The sequence below is a fragment of the Molothrus ater genome, chromosome 5 (assembly GCF_012460135.2).
Source record: "Molothrus ater isolate BHLD 08-10-18 breed brown headed cowbird chromosome 5, BPBGC_Mater_1.1, whole genome shotgun sequence".
Classification (NCBI taxonomy): Eukaryota; Metazoa; Chordata; class Aves; order Passeriformes; family Icteridae; genus Molothrus; species Molothrus ater.
The window spans coordinates 52589558-52605729 of NC_050482.2; the positions used below are offsets into that span (position 1 = coordinate 52589558).

The following is a 16172-nucleotide window of genomic DNA, read 5'->3' on the forward strand; positions in this document are numbered from 1 at the left end:
AACAATAGTTTTTGCAGTAATCAGCTCTGAAACTAGACTCCAGTGACATTAGCAGTACTCATTTAAGCTGAGAACTCTGTATATCCTTCCATGTTAACAAGTAATATGTTTTTAAGGTAGATTTAATTTTAAAGAGTTGCTGTACTTATGTTGTGTATTATTGAACACCTGCAATCTGTATTTATGTCACCAGAGATCAGTCTCTCTAAAATGTGACCCAATTTAACCTTTCAATGATTTATTTGTATAGTTAGTAACTTGCTTAAAGTCCTTTAGAAAAAATAGAGAAAGGAACAGATCTTTTGATCCAGAAAAACTCAAAGACCGGTTTTCTTTTGTGTGTGCAGTCTTGAAATAAAGCATAATGTTTTGTGTGTTTTAGTGAACTGACTGCTGTACTATAACCTGCAGGAATATCGCTTCTGCCCTTCAGGTCAAACCTTTGGCAAATGCTGGATATGCAAGTGTAAGCACAGATTTTGGCTTGTCATCTGAACAGGAGGAGGCCAGGGTGAGTGCCTCTGCAAAGCTGCAGGGAATAAACACTTCCTCAGCCTGTTTACTTAACATCTGGCTATCCATGCCAGCCATGGAAATCCTGAAGCTATGAAGTTACACTCTGGAGTTTATGGTTTGGCTTGGTTTGGTTTGGTTTGGTTTGGTTTGGTTTGGTTTGTTTTTTTAACCAGTTCTGTGCCTCCATAGTGACAACAGAGAGGCATTTGTTAACAGGTGGCCAGAAAATTTCAAACTTTCTGGCCTTAATGATCCTGAGAGCACAGGCACCCTTGGAAAGAGCTGGAAACAAACCTAGCAGAGCAAGGCAACTCTTCAGCTTTTACTCAGAACTCTGTGGACTTTGGTTTGGATTCTTTAGCTGATACTGCAGTCTACTCGTGGGCATGTGTTTTTATTTTGTAAATGCATATCCAGAGTAAAAGTGGCTTTTGTCTGTAAGCTGCAGTCATGTGGGACAGCACTACTTAGCTCTGAAAAATGCAGATTACCCCAGAGAGGAATAGGAATACTTTGCAATGATGCTTCTATCATTCTCCGTATCATTGTACAATTGTACACAAGTACAGTAATTCACACCATGCTTGTGTGTGCACCCAGAAAGAGTTCACATCAGTGCCTGTGGCTTGAGTTCCTCTCACAGTGCCTGCTGGGGCTGTCCAGCTGCAGATGGTCTTCTTTCTCTCTTTCCTTTCCTTCTCTTCTTTCCTTGAGACAGAACTTCTCAAAGCACAGAAGGAGAACCCAAAATAGCTGTGCAGATTAATCCTTTGTGTTCCCTGTTACAAAATGGTTCTAAGTGCTGCTTTTTCCCAAGCTTTCCAAGAATGCTTTTTCATGTTTTCCCCCACTCATGGTGGCTATATACTCTCCAGGTCTTGAAAGGTTTGGTGGTTTGTTTCCTAAATAAGGCTGGCCGCCCTTGTAACTCTTAAAAGCTTTGTAATTCAGCTATCGATCAGCAGGGGAAGCAGAGCTCTTGAAGCTGCCTGTGCTTGGCTCAGAGGTGCAGCATGAAGGTGTATGAGCTGAGCCTTGCACGATCTCTGCACTCTGCAAAATAAAGCTTTTCTTCTTAAATGGGAAACCAAGGCACTGCATGACCTTTCCCCAAGCCGATAGCAGGAGACTTTGTTAAAATCACATTGTGCTTTATTTCCATCTCTGGGCACAGCCCACTAGCCTGATTTCTCAGAACTTTGTATGGGTCCAGAAGCTAATCCAGTTTCCACACTCATGTATTGTATGTTCTGATGCTTTTCGTCTAAACATAGTATCTGGTGTTTGGAGCCAATTGTGGAGGGTTCCTACACCATCCAGCATGAATACAAAGACTGGATAGGCAAGCAGGCAGGAACTGGGAGAGAAGACAGCCAGATAAAAGAGAGATAGTGAAATAAGATAGCAATAAAATTTATCACAAGCTTTTTAAAAATTATTTTCTAATCTTAGCAGTGCATCTCTGGTGATGCAACTCTTCATCAACACAGTGTCCCTACAGAGACAACATAAACTCATAAATAGCCTTCAGAACCTGTCCAGATTTCTTATTGTAAGGGACCTAACACCTACCTGACTGTCCTGCAGAGCTTTCTGCTGGTACCACAAATATGTTTGGCTTGCATCTCTCCAACCTGCAGCCATGCTAGAGCAGGATCTTATGCACATTTTTTGAGGTTGCAACAGGGAAGCAGGCACTGGCAATGTCACAAAGACTGGGGTGCTCAGTTCAGCTCTGGGATAGGGGAATGTGCCCTTGTTGGGGTGAGAAGTGTGTGGGTACATGGTGGGAGCAAAAGGGACATGTTCCACAAACCCACACATCTTTTCATATGTCTCCATGTGATCAAAGATGTAAAAAGTGAGGGAAAATATCTCCCACAAATCCTCAGCATGGTTTGGGTTGGCTATCACAGAGCTTGAGACAACCCCTGCAGTGCTCCAGTTGAAGGTCTACCAATCCTCATTGTCAGGAATAGTCCAGCCAGTCAATCTCCGACCACTTCTACATCACATGAAAGAATTGGCATCAAGCTGTCTTACAGTTGTGTCACAAATCTTGCCCAGAATGTAGTGAAACATTGTCTTTCCCTTCTATCATCAAAATAAATCAGTAAGGGTACTCCAATTCTTGGCTTAGTCTTTGTATTGCTACATGAGATGGGCACATAAGGTTAGAAAGCAAAAGAGCTACACAAAGGCAAATTACAGGTTTTATTTCTCCAGGTATCTGCAGTTCACACCATCAGGTGAAGTAAATCTCAAGTATATGATAAGGAGTTCCTTGCCATATGGGGAAAATCTGGGAAATTGGAATGTGCTGGTGCCTGGAGTGATGCAAGGGGAAGAAATGAGGCAGATGCAAATGGCAGCAAAGCTTAGATGGAATATGTTAGTACTACAGATAATTTGGAGGACTTAAAATGTTTGAAGGAAGACTTTTTAACCCCCAGAAGCATAGAACATTTAGGAAAGAAACTGAGTTTTTGTAGCAGCTTAAAATGAATTAGAAGCATAGATGCAAGGATTATGAAGTTGTGTTTGAAGCTTTTTTTTTTTAGAAATATGCAATAGATTTTTGTCTTATAATCATATCAAAAGTGATACAATTTGGGCTCCAAACAGAAAATCCTTCTTATCATTACCAGTTAACTAATAATTATCTATTTGATGTATACTATAATCTCTTAATTAATTGTTTCTTCCTGTTTCACAGCCTATAGCACTTTTTTCCCTACAACATATCTAGTTCACTTTGTGGTAATGAAATATTTTGTTTACAAGCATTTTGAATAACCAGTCTATTGTGGCAGAACTGAAATAGAGTAGAAAGAAAATGGCACGGGAATGAGGAAGTGATCACAATCAAGACATGAGCCCCATAAGCACTGGGCAAGCTGCTGCAGTTTCCTCTGGGACCCAGTGAGTTGTCAGTCCCTGAGGCACCTCTTATCTGCATGAGCCCTAATGCATATTGGCAGGCCCTACATATTAAATACACCCAGCTCCTTGATTTTATTCAGATCAGCACTCTTCAAAGCAGCACGCCTCTCAGCTGAAGGAAACCCCTGCTCTATTAATGGTGTGTCTGGTGCCACTTTCACTCCTATCACCATGAAATCAGGACTTGCACAGTTGCTGCAGAGAACTTAAAGCATGTCTCACAGCACACAACATGAGCTGCATCAGATCCAAGATTGGGAAGGAAAAAGACAGGACCTTCCAAGCCCTGCTTACTTCTTTCTTACGATTTTATCCACTTAATACGCAGAGCATTTATCTTTACAAGTTCTCTGGTTGTACTGCTGTCTCCTGCTTTCCTTTACTATCACCATGAGGAGCCACTTTGGCATGTGTGTAACTATCAGCCTTAATGGAAGCATTAGTGTCACTAGTGCTGGGGGTAGGAATGACCACAGTACTCCTGGGAAATAAGAAATGGAGCCAGGATGCAAACTCAACTGACTTTGAGATGGAGATGACTCTGTGGCATTCAAGGATTAGACACACTGCCTGCTCCAGTTGTGCTGGGTCTGGCTTTGCTGATAAGCAATTATTGATGTTGAACAGACAGGCCACAAAAGGCCTCCATAAGCTCATTGACAAGAGGATATTACCACTGAGACAACACTGCAGCCATTAGGTGCCAACAGGATTTCCAAAGTGAGACTAAAATGATGAAATAATATATTGTTTCCAAGAAGTAGCACGTCGTAATTTGTTCTTGGGGGATATTAAAGCCAGAGAGTATTATCATAATATTCAGATTTATTTTTGCTAGAAAATTTTTCACTATTGTTCATGGCTTTAGTCATCTTCCTTTGCAATCTACTTGAAAGTCTGATGATCTTACAGAGGCATTTTTTCACCTCGGATTGTTTTTCTCCATCTTCTTTTCCTCACTTGCCACTATGAAATATTAGGCAAAAGAGGAAGCAGACTTAGTCATTTGCTGTGCAAATGAGGGTGTAGCTCTTGGGAAGTGGTCCCATTTGCACTTGGTTTGATATGTACACCCCCACTATCTTTAGGAATAAGGCAGCCCTCCCCCTACCATGAAACTGCTGTGTAGAAAGCTCTGGCAGCTTTGCAAAAGGAAAATACAGATAAGATTTTTGAAACCCAGACTTCCAGTTAAATAGCCACCCAAGCAGGCAGAGAGGATTTTTTTTAAGATCTACAGGAATGCAGCAATAAGACAACGGAATCATTGCACCTTTATATGTTTCAGTGGCTTAGTGAAGCATGTTGAATATTGTGAAGTGATTCGCTTCTGACAGAGAGACATCCTGCCATCTCTGACAGTCTCTCTGTTTGAGCAGAGAAATTGAATGCACAAGAGACTGGCTTCTTGTGAAAATCCACAGAAGGATGGGTGGAACTAGATGATTCTTAGGATCCCTTCCAGCCTAGGCCATTCTCTGATTCTGGTGAGCTGCTGTCTAACACGTAGCAGGAGACTCAGGCTCCAGATAGGATTATTGTCTTGAGAGCTCTTTCTGCTCCCCTGCCCTGGCACCCCCTCCAGCTGCAGGCTTCTGACTTCTTGCAACTGCCTCAAAAGACACCATATGGCTCTGCTGGTGTCAGTGGGGTTTGTGCTGAAGTTTTACATGCTCTGGAAAATTTAAACCAGTGTCTACCGTAGAGGGAAAGCTCTCTGCAAACTGAAAACCAGAAGGGAAACTCTGCTTTTGCTCTGTTCTTTGGGCTGGCATACAGTCTTTCCAATTCTTATGCTTTTTGTATGTGCTTCAAGTTTACAAAACGTGGAGTAATTTTGGTGGCGTATCACTTTCTTTTTCTTACCCAAATTGTTGTAATTTCCTGATTTATGGAATTTCAGCTGTTGCTGAAAAATACCAAGAAATGTTTAAATGTGTGAACCTCTTGGACCCAGGACTGTGGCAAATGAAATAAAAATCTAACAAAAATTCTAATTCATTTCAGAACAATTTGTTTTATTATGCTTTCGGTTCTTCCCAAAAAATGCCAAGTTATGCCAAGCTTGAGACGCTGAAACACTGAAACCATTCAGGGTGAAACACTGAAAGCTTGACAATGATAAATAACCTCTTGCTTTCTTCTTTTTGAAATATACTATAAATGTGGAAAATACAGTTTTAAAAAATATACTGTGTGTGGAAAGGCCTCCAGCTGGATTTTGAGTTCCCTAACACGGCTGTCCCTCCACAGAGGTCAACTCCCACATTATGTCAGTATGCCTGAAGGCAGAAAGGGATCCATGGGAAAGTATTAAGACTTAAATGTATGCTGAAGGCAATCTGCAAAATGGATGTGAGGGGGTGAAAGTCAATGGTTGTTGCCAGGTAAGGAGCTTCCCTCACCTTCCCTCCCACCGTGGGGCAGAAGGAAGAGTGCAGTCTCTAACAGTGAGGTGGGGGATAATCCTTCCGCAGTGTTTTTCCATCCTGCTGCCCCCAGCATTGCTCTGTCAAGAGCAGTAATCAGATGCAGGTTGGTGTGGTTGTGTCAGTTCATTACCTGACAGCATGAGATAACAAGCTCAGGGGAAATCTAAGCATGGGTAGCCGCTATCAGCCAGCTGAGCTGGGTTCCCTCCAGACACTGCTGCACATCAGAAAATAACCCAACTAGAGGTTTAAGTGAACATTCTGTTCTTGTTTCCTAACACATGTCAACAGGTTTTCTGAGATAACTTGCGTCTCCATGGAGTATATCCTTGAGAGAAAGCAGGTAGGTGCTTGGCTGCTGTCAGTGTGCTGAGTGAGTAGATTGCATATCCTCCCTTGCTCTTCCAAAAATATCAGCCAGGAAGTTTAACTGTGTGTTAGTAAGGGGCTGACAGTGCCAACCTCTTGGCTGTTGTTTTCAAGGTCAGCTCCACTTGACTTTCTTCTTGCATCATTTGGATGCTCACATTGTTCCCTTTTGGTTCCCTGAAGGTGCTCACATTGTTGGGATTTCTGCGTGTTCCTGCATTGTCTACTGGTTAAGCCTATTCCTGCTTGCTTCCTCCCTTTCAGCTAGTGCCTTCTCATCCTCCTGCTCCTCTCCCTGTCTCTCTTGCCTGCTCTCTTTCCTCAGGACTCACTCATTCTCCTGTGCCTCAGTTACTATTTCCCCACCCTGTAGTATAGAGCAGATCGCCAGCCTGCAGCTCCATGGCCCAGATGCTGTTTTCCCAGCTAGATTTCAGGAGCAGCTGTTTCAACTCAGCAGCAGATGACTCCTGCTTGGTGAGAAGCAGCTGCTTGTCTTGCAACTTGAGGAACTCCACAGGAGCTGTTGCTTGGTCTGGAAGCAGCCCATGGGCTGTATTTGCAGCTGTGCAGGGAGCTCCCTTCCTGCAGGCAAGTTTGTGCCTGGCACAGCATTAAGTAGGTGATGTGTCTCCGTGTGAGCCATACGGAGACTGGTGTACACAGGGAACGTATGACTTGATGGTGTAGAGCCAGCAGCTCTCCTGCCTGTGGCTCTGGAGTGACAAAAAAAACTCAGCAGATCTGTCTTGCTTCTGATGGAGGTGTAGGCTCCTGCATTTGTTAAAATTGCAGCCCTGCTCACTTGCCAGGGTAAGATCTGTGTGTGCACTGGGTGGATGTTGTGCTGCATAAGAACAACAGAGCCAGATTTGGCCTGACAGGCTGAGCCCTCAGGAAGTCCACAGAGAGTTTCAAGCCATAGGAAAATGAGGTCCTAACCTACTCAGCCTGTGCCTGTATGAAAACACCTACTTCTGAAAGTTAAATAACAGTAAGTGTGAGTGATGCAAAAGCAGACTATGAGGCTTTCCAGCAATCAAAGCGATGTAAACTGCTGGCAGAAAAGCTCCTGGCAGTTTGCGCTGCTCCCATTGCAGAGAAGATCTCTGTGGTGGCGCTAATGGCAATTGACAAATCGATACAGTGAAGCCTAAAAAAAAAAAACCACAAAAACAAAACCAAAAAACAACAGCAAACTTTTTCAATTACATTAGCCAGATCATTAGGAAAATGTATGTAATGAGAGGAGGACCATCACTCTGAGATGTCCAAAGTTGAGGAACCCCAGAGTGGAACCATGCATTGCTCTCTGCTGAAGTGTCATCCATTGATTTTAACCTCTGTGTGCTTTGCCAGATGGAGATTTCCCTGTGACATCAGAGCTTAGGTTTCCTCTCTTTCCTCCCCAAGCCAACAGCATGCAGCCCAGTCTTAGCAGATAGTGTAGGCTGTGCCAACCAGCACAGGGAAAGGCCAGACTAAGTGCAATGTCCCAAACTCTCTAGACAAGAGAATTTTGCCAGCTCCCAGCATTTTCAGCAACAGCTCCCACTTCAAAATCCCTGGTGGAAAAAAATGACAGGTCACTGCAAACATTCCTGTTTAAAAGGGGCCAGGAGCAGAGTGGTCATAGCCTTGCGCTAAGTATGATAAATTGTTTAGTGCAAGCACTGAGCACAATTTGGGAAGTCCCATTGCAGAGGAAAATTGTGTGCCTTCCATGCACCTCATGGAATACTCTGGCCCTACACAGTCTTGGGACACCCTAGGTCATGAGCCTCCATGCTGTTCTTCCCTCACTGCAGGGCCCAGCAGAGACATTTGCCCACTTATTTACTTGCTGATACTTTGCAAGTTATCCATGTTCATTTGGAAAGTGCAAATCTCTCAGGGGAGGAAGCAGCTATGCAAAAACCTGGCAGAGAGGAAGAAGCACCTTGACAAAAATGGAAGTCTTTATGGACCCTGTCCCAAGGATACTGGCTTGTGACAAGAGCCTTGTCCAGCCTGTATGGCTGGGGGCAGGTTCCCTCCCGTGGCTGAGAGCTGCCACAGCAGGAACCAGCAGCTCTGTGATGTGCAAGTCGTGCAAAGAGCAGGAATCTTGTGCTGCAAGTGCTTCTCCCAAGACCAGTATCAAATGTATGCCCCATGTCTTGCCAGTTAACACCAAGGCCCTAGAAGAGTGCATGCCTAATAGCTGTACACAGCAATGGGGTACTCATTTGGAGCCCTTCTGACAGTGGGCAGATCTCTGGGATACTCCTCTTTAACCAGGACTGCGCCTATTCCTGAATGAATTGTCACTCAGGGGAGGGGATTTTTCTTATTTGTGTTATGCAAGGAGAAAACACAGGTTCCTGAGCAGAGGACAGCATAACACATTTTTACCCAGTCTGTGGCATATAAATCCCCCAAAGCTTCTGTAGGCTGTTCCACCCCCATCATCCTGGACAGGTAACAGTGGATGGCTCAGTGCTGGCACTCACCATTCCTGCAGCAGGGCAAGTATTGTGTGGGTGTATATATGGGGTGAGTAGCTAGCTCACAATTCATGAGTGCTCTCCATTACCAGCTTTTTGGAGCAATTGCTGCAGGCAGTGCTACTGAAGTGCTCCCTGGTGTGTGTCTGCTGATGTTGTGCAGTCACCGGGGGCACCAAGACCAGGCGGGAAGTCAGCACAATACCCCGAGATACATTATCGACTGTGAATGTGGCAGGAAGTCATTAAAGATTTCCTGAGCCATTCCCTGGGAAAAGACTACCTCCAGGCTCCAGCAAAGTCAGAGGACTTGCACTGCCAGGACTTAGAAATCAAAAGAAAAATTATTCTAATCTGCCAGGGTCAGCAGCTCCAGTAGGGAGCCCTCTGCTCTGGATGGATCCTATGCCCGCAGAGTCAGGGGGGCGATGGACAGTGAGATTTGGGGACCTGCCAAGGGGCTTTTTGTAGCTTGCTTACTTCCAGGTAGGCTCATCTGAACCTCTCTAAGGGTCTGGGGGCTATGACCAATGTGGACAAGGACAGGTCTGACTCTTTGGTCTGCAAAGCTTTGTAAATCCCTGTAGGTGAAAATAAATGAGAGCTTACTTTTAGAAAGCTGTTTGGTTGCTCCATGAGCTCTCACCCACAGCTCCAGGAGAGACATTCACAATTCGTCCTCTTGGACAACTGGGGAAAGACAATTTTCTGCCATCAGGAGGCAATTAGAATTTGGGACAGGAGGGTGAGCAGTAAGGGACACCAAACCAGGTGAAGGCAAGGAGCTCCAGTATTTGCAGGGCGTCATTAAAAGAGACTTGAAGGGAGTTAGGCATAATTTAAACAATGATACCATGGATGCATGAGACTCATCTCACTTGATGTATGAGGTAACACTCATTTTTGTTGCTGCAAATATGAATGTCTCAGAAAACGCATGTGTTTTACCAGTAATAATTTTTTGTTGTTTTTCCCCTAAATCTCACCAACCAGGACTCAAAGGCTGTCTTAGCAGATAAAAATTTCTCAGGGAATTACTGGGGAAGTCTGTCTTCTGGGGTGTGCCTAGAGGTGAAATATTTTTTAAATTGTGAGATTATTTAATTGCTGAAATACTTAGTATTCTGAGTAAAAACAAAGTCATCATACCATGGTCAAGGGAGAGGAGTCAAGTACTTATATTTCACCATGTTAGTTTTCTCATTTGAAGAGATGAGCAGAATAAATTCCCATTAAAACAAAACAAACAAACCAAACAAACCAAAAACACCAATGAGAGAGGAAAAAAACTGTGTGAAGATTAGACAGCCAAGTTTCTAGTTTTGAGTACCTGCAAAATTCCTACAAGTGAATGTCTTAAATCAGATGGCCTGCTAGTATCTACCAAACAACCACCAGCAAGGACCTGGCTCAGAGTCTGAGTGCAGAGAGGAGGAGGGGCAAAAAAGTGTAATTTCTGTCACTGAACTTGATCAAAATGTATACGGGAATTATTCTGCTATTTTTTATTTACATCCTATTTGAATTTTGGACATTTGTTCCTTACATTCAAAACCTTGCTCACAAGCCTACCAAAGATGATACAACTTTTTAACCATTTGGATTATTTGCTTGTTATTCTGTTTTTTTCAACACACAAGATACTAGAAATAAGGTGCCTCTCATTTTAAAATTAACATTTATCATCAGAGTAATCTTTTCTTTGTCCACAGTGATAGAATTGTTAGCCCCTAAGCTAGTGCAGGCTGGTCTCTACAGACCAGAAAACGTTTGGGGATGACAATGGTGACACATATTTTGTCCTAATTGTTTGACTGTAGCAGTGTGGAATACTACATAGCAACCAGCAGTCCTTTCTTCTGTTGATTAAGGTACCTAAGACACCAAAAGGAAGTTACTTAACTCAGTCTCATGTCCGGTTCGGCTGTCTGTCTCTGCCCGGACACGGGTAGGGTGGTTCTTGGGTGGCACGCGTTTCAAAGGACGAGTCTGGACTCTTCAGCTTTTTGATCTTCAGATTGTTTATTGTTTCTTATCTACAGAATTTTCTGTCTGCCCAACAGAGGTCTGACCTGCAAGGCAGCCAAAGGCACTCTGACCACTCACGGGGCGGTCATGTCTTTTTATACTAAAATCTACGTACATAATATTTACCTTTATTTCCCAATACCTTTCACCCATGTTAGCAAGTGCACCTTCACCATGCACCAATCCCCAAGTGCCAACATCACCACAGGAGATGGAGGACAAGAAGAAGAAAGAAGAAGGACGAGACACGCCCTGATCCCTCCATCTTGTCTCCATAACCCCCCTGTACCAAAAACCTTAAAGTTTATATTTCATCCTCTAAATGTGTCCCTTTTACACCCTTCACTCTAAAGTGATTCTCATGTCCTCAAACTGCTGTCACTTCTGTAGATGGATCAAAATCAAGCCACCAAACACTCTTGGCAACATTCCAGGATTTCCGAGACCCCCAAGGGTTCTCCTGGCAACTCTGGACATCGGGAATGATGTGCTGAGTTCCCACAGTCTCACAGTATGTATCTCACATATATGTCTTTGATTCTCTTCCCACAGGAGAGAAGGAAAATATAGCTGACAAAATTAGGCATAGATCTCCAGCACAGTTTCAAGGGGTAAAGCCTGCCTGCCTGGACTTTAAAGAACTACCCACACGGCCACAGAGGCATCCTCCAGGACTGGTAACAGCACTATTCAGCCTTGCTCTCTCTGAGGAAGTTTCCCCACAGCACTGTAACGATGAATTTCCTCCGGCGGCGTCTCTCAGACAGCAGCTTCGTGGCAAACCTGCCCAATGGCTACATGATGGACTTGCAGCGTCCCGACAGCTCCACGAGCTCCCCGGTGTCTCCTGCCACGGAGAGAAAGCACCTGCAGCCGCCCCAGCCCTCTCACTCCTCCTCCACCAGCAGCAGCATCTTCAGCTCCATCTCCAGCGCCATGAAGCAAACCACGCAAGCAGCTGCAGGACTGATGGACCACTCGGCCGGACCCACACCCCCCGCGGCACAGAAACCCAAGATCCTCCTGGTGATTGATGACGCGCACACAGACTGGTGAGTCACCCTGATCCCCCACTAATTCAGCTCCAGAGAGCTGGAGGGAATCATGGATTCTCATGAATCCATGAGAATTCTCAGGGAATCACAGATAATCTGCAGGGAGTGCACAGATGCTTTCACATCTGGGTAAGACGGTCTGGCCCCCAGTTGGTGTCTGTCAGACAACTTGTGTGAATGGCAGAGTGGGATTTTTCATAACTTTCTTGGTAAAAAATGTTCATTTGGTATTTACTGATCAACTTCTTCATGGCCTTAATATATGAACACACATAGGGCATTCTTGGCTCAGCAGGTTTAGCTAAGATGTCACAGCTAGCAATGATCCTACGAGGTCACAGCTGAAGGTGTGTTAATGATGTCATTCAGGACCTTAATCCACTGTGCTGACTCTAAAAAGTGACTTAATCTCTTCAGCTCTCCATCTCTCTTGAGCTTTTCTCTGTATGCAAATTTATACATGAATTATGAAAAGATAACCAAGCATTGTACTACCTGTCAAGGGCCCTTCGCGTGCTAAGCATAGCAATGTGCATTGGCAAAAGGATCTCAGGCTCAGCTAAGCCTCATATTTGTCTAGTTCATGCAGGTCTCTTTACAAACAAAAGTTTGGAAGTTTGTTTCCTATGATGTTGGGTAGCACAGTAAACTTTCCAAAGTGTTCCCATTTGAAGTCTTCTGAAATGTTACAGAAATTACTTACTGCCTTTTGTATGCTCCTTTTCAAATTCACCTGGTTTAGAAAGCTTTAGGCAACTTGTCTGAGAGTCTTATCTGGGGGAAATATCCAGAGAATATGTTGAAAAGATGCTCTTGTTTCACCTGCCAGCTTGTCGCAAATAAAAGAAGGAAAGAGTAGCCCAGGTAAGAGGGCAGCATTGAAGACTTCAAAGTGAAGTTTGGGTTATTGGGTCTTGATCAAGAGAGATTATTTTATTTTTCTGTTCATCCCACACCACTCTTCAGTACAGTCGTCACGTTTGTTCTTCTCTTTTTAACTAGAAGAATAGGGACAAGGTGAGACCTACCTTTTCACATGTATCTTCCCTAATCAAAAGCTTAGCTCTTACCTAAAAAGAGACCATGACTGAGTACATCTAGGCTAGGCATCTTCAGCCAACTTGAAGTAAGAGAGGGAAAACAGTGGGATTTTTCTCAAAGGAGGAACAACTTCTTCAGTGAGTGGGAAAGTCCCTGATAAGGTTGTCACCATGAATGTTTCCCTGGCCTAGTGTCTTTCATCACAGCAGCAGCCCCTCAATGCCAGCTGCATCAGTCAGCAACATCAGTCTGGCTCAATCAGACCTGATCTCTCTTTCCTGGGTGCACCACGAGTCTCCTGCAGGTTGATGCTCACTAACCTCTTCAAGGTTTTGCAAAGTGTTTTTGCAGTTCCTTGGAGATGCTGCCAGGTGGCAGTCCCTTAACACAGCATCCTCTGTCTGGGAATGGGCGTGCTTTTGATGCTCCAGCATCTGGGGCTAATCCAGCACTGTGTAGTCCAAACACTGTAATCAGAGAGGAAAGCCCTAGCTCAAAGGCCAGTCTAGTTTTTCCTTGAGATTAATGGTGCTGGGGTAGTCAGGGCAGGGCAAAAGACAAGGAGGGGTTGGACCCTGCTTCAGGGTTTTCATGTTTTAAAATACACACACTTCATTTGAATTCCTGCCTCTATATCTCCCAGCTGCTGTTCTGTCATGCAGACTTTGTGGTCTGTGAGCTGAGCTTGCTGAGGGAGCAGCAGCTGGGATATATAAAAAGGAAGTATACCTTCCTTTAAGCAAGGCTACCATGCTGTCCTCACTCCTCCACTCCTCTAAGCACTCCTCACATCCTGCTGTCTTGGCTATCCCTCTGCTGTCTATAACTTAGACATTTCTAGGAATGATGGGATATCCCTTTCACGTATCCCAGCTCTCTCACTCAACCCACAAGTCTGCAGGTATCAAATGCTGCTTGCAAAGGCTCCCTGCCTTTGCTTTCTCTAAGGCTGTGAGGACACTGAACAAAATTAGTGTATGAATTCATGATCATACCCTGATGTATGTATGACATGAAAAACAAGGAAAGAACATTACTAACCCTTGCCTGCCGTGGCTCTTTGTAGCATGGACAGAAATACATGCCTAGAAGCTTCCCCAGTTTAAAGTCTGGTCCTTTCTGAGAGAGCATAGCAATGCAACCATTCCAGTGGGCCATGAGTGCTTCCTCCTGGTTGATTTTGTGTCTTCAGGAAACTCAGTGAGCCCCTGAGAGCAGCACTGAAGAGCAGTGACTCCATGGCTCCGTGGATGTTTATTTTTGGTAAGGTACTTCTAAGCAACACCAGTCACCTTCTTGGTCTCAGCCAGGGTGTTATGTGAGTTCAGGCTGAGCAGTCTCAGGAAGCTGTTTACCTTGTGAGAGCCCAGCTGACAAAGCTGATTTTCCAGGGATTCTGACTATCCCCTCTGCATCATGTAAAGAAACAGTTCCAGACTTTGGAAGGTGAACAACAGCACATTGTTTCTTCAGTGCTGTTGATTCTGGGTTTGGAAAGAGCATCATGTTTGTAATGCATTTCACCTCTGCCTGCTCTGCTCTTTCTACTTGTGAAACCTTTGTATTTGGTTTTCAAGAAACTCTTTCCTTCTCCTTTTGAAATAGCTAACTAAAAAAAACCCCAAGAAATAACTACTGATGTGCTGCCCTTTTTACAAGAGTGAGGGGCTTCCACAGTGCCTCCTCCCCCAGAGCAAGTTACACAGGGTTTACAAACAAGGACCAGCTTGTTCACAGACAGGAAGGGTGAGAGACAGTGGAATCTGCCATTTGATTTCTCTTCTCTAAATGAAAACACTTTCTCAGAATTGGAGACTGTGGCGATATTGCCAAGCCAGACATTAATTTATCATCACTGTTTGTATTACAGCAAAGGGCTGCAGTTGTGGGTTAGGATGAGGTGTTGCACAATTGCTTGACAAAATGCTTTAACAACCCAAATAGGCAAGTGCATGTTAAATGCACTTTAAAAAGACAAATGACAATCCTTTCTATTTGTGAGGAGCTACTATGTCTCTGATGGCACAGTGTAGCACTCAATTTCTCTCAGAGGTTTGAAGGAAAGAAAGAGCATCCATGGAAATCCATGGCCTGTCTTACACCATAAAATCCTTGCTGTTCTTGACATGCAATATACTCTGGTTTATTCCAGAGGCAAAATACTATAAAAATAATGTGAGTCCCACAAAATATGATCAGCTGCTTTCTGCATTAGTAGCAGTAAAAGAAAGGTACATTCTATTAAGAACAAGGGAACTCACCCAGCTTCCTGTTAAAGTGGCAACATTTTGACAAATTTTCCATTCTCCTGAAAGGCACAGCTCTAGGCATTGCAAGGAAGCACGCAGTGAATTGCCATGTGTGGGATGGGCACGAGAGGAAAATCCTACCTATAGAGCTCCCTTGTGCTCCTGGCTTTGACAGGCAGCCCTCAGAGGCACGCACAGCAGTGAATGTACCTGTGCATCAACACACCAGGGAAAAGCTCAGCTTCTCTGCTCTCATTATTGGCACATTTCTCAGCTGAGGAGCCTCCACCTGGAGAATGAGGCTCCTTCTGGTGGGCTTGGAGTATCTGTGCCTTGGGAGACTTCCAAAGACGCATCCACAGCTCACCTACAGCAGCTGCCAGAGAAAATGGAGCTCAGACATGAATACACGTGCGTGTGTTAAACACACAGCAAAAGGGAGCAGACCATGAAGAAGGGAGACAGCAGAACTCCAAGTGCTGGCACATGGGCCACCTCCAGCAGCCTGACCTCAGCCAGCAGGGAAGCATCCCACCTCTGGCAACCTCCTTGCCCACCATGCTATTGAACAAAATTATGCTCTAGCTGGATTGAATTTCTCAGCAGATCAAACAGGATTTTGCACTGTGAATTATTAACCCCCATCCTCTGTGAAAGTGCTCAGCTTTCCAGCCTAATGCCTCATGTTTAAACAGCTTATGGGGGAAGTGATCAAGCACAGCTAAGGCTCCTATTAGCCACACATGCTAAAAGCATTGCTTTCTGGACCAGACAGCATAACAAAGTTGTTCTTTTTGCGTTTGCCGGATATCTAAGTTACATTTGTGAAACAGCTCATGTGGCTTTTCAAAGCCATTGGTGTGTTTTGTCCACATTTCAGGCTGTTTCCAGAGCTCACAGTGCTGTGTTTACTGCCTTGTCCAAAATACAAGTGCAGCAGTTGAGTATTGTGAGTATTATATACATGAGTATTGTGAAACGCTTCACCAAAAAATGAGTCACAGAGGATATAAAAATTGCATTGTTTTATCTCCTCTTTAATTTGCAGCCAAA

At 44.2% G+C, this 16172-nt stretch overlaps 1 protein-coding gene across 4 annotated transcripts in view; it reads left to right on the plus strand.

The window, feature by feature from the left end:
- SYN3 (synapsin III) overlaps positions 1 to 16172 on the plus strand; it is a 196199-nt gene that overhangs the window by 13909 nt on the left and 166118 nt on the right. For all 4 annotated transcript variants that reach the window (XM_036400515.2, XM_036400512.1, XM_036400516.1 and 1 more), the window contains exon 2: positions 11327 to 11826. In XM_036400515.2, coding sequence (XP_036256408.1) covers positions 11510 to 11826 — 317 coding nt within the window. In that variant the 5' untranslated portion in view covers positions 11327 to 11509. The remainder of the gene's footprint in view (positions 1 to 11326; positions 11827 to 16172) is intronic.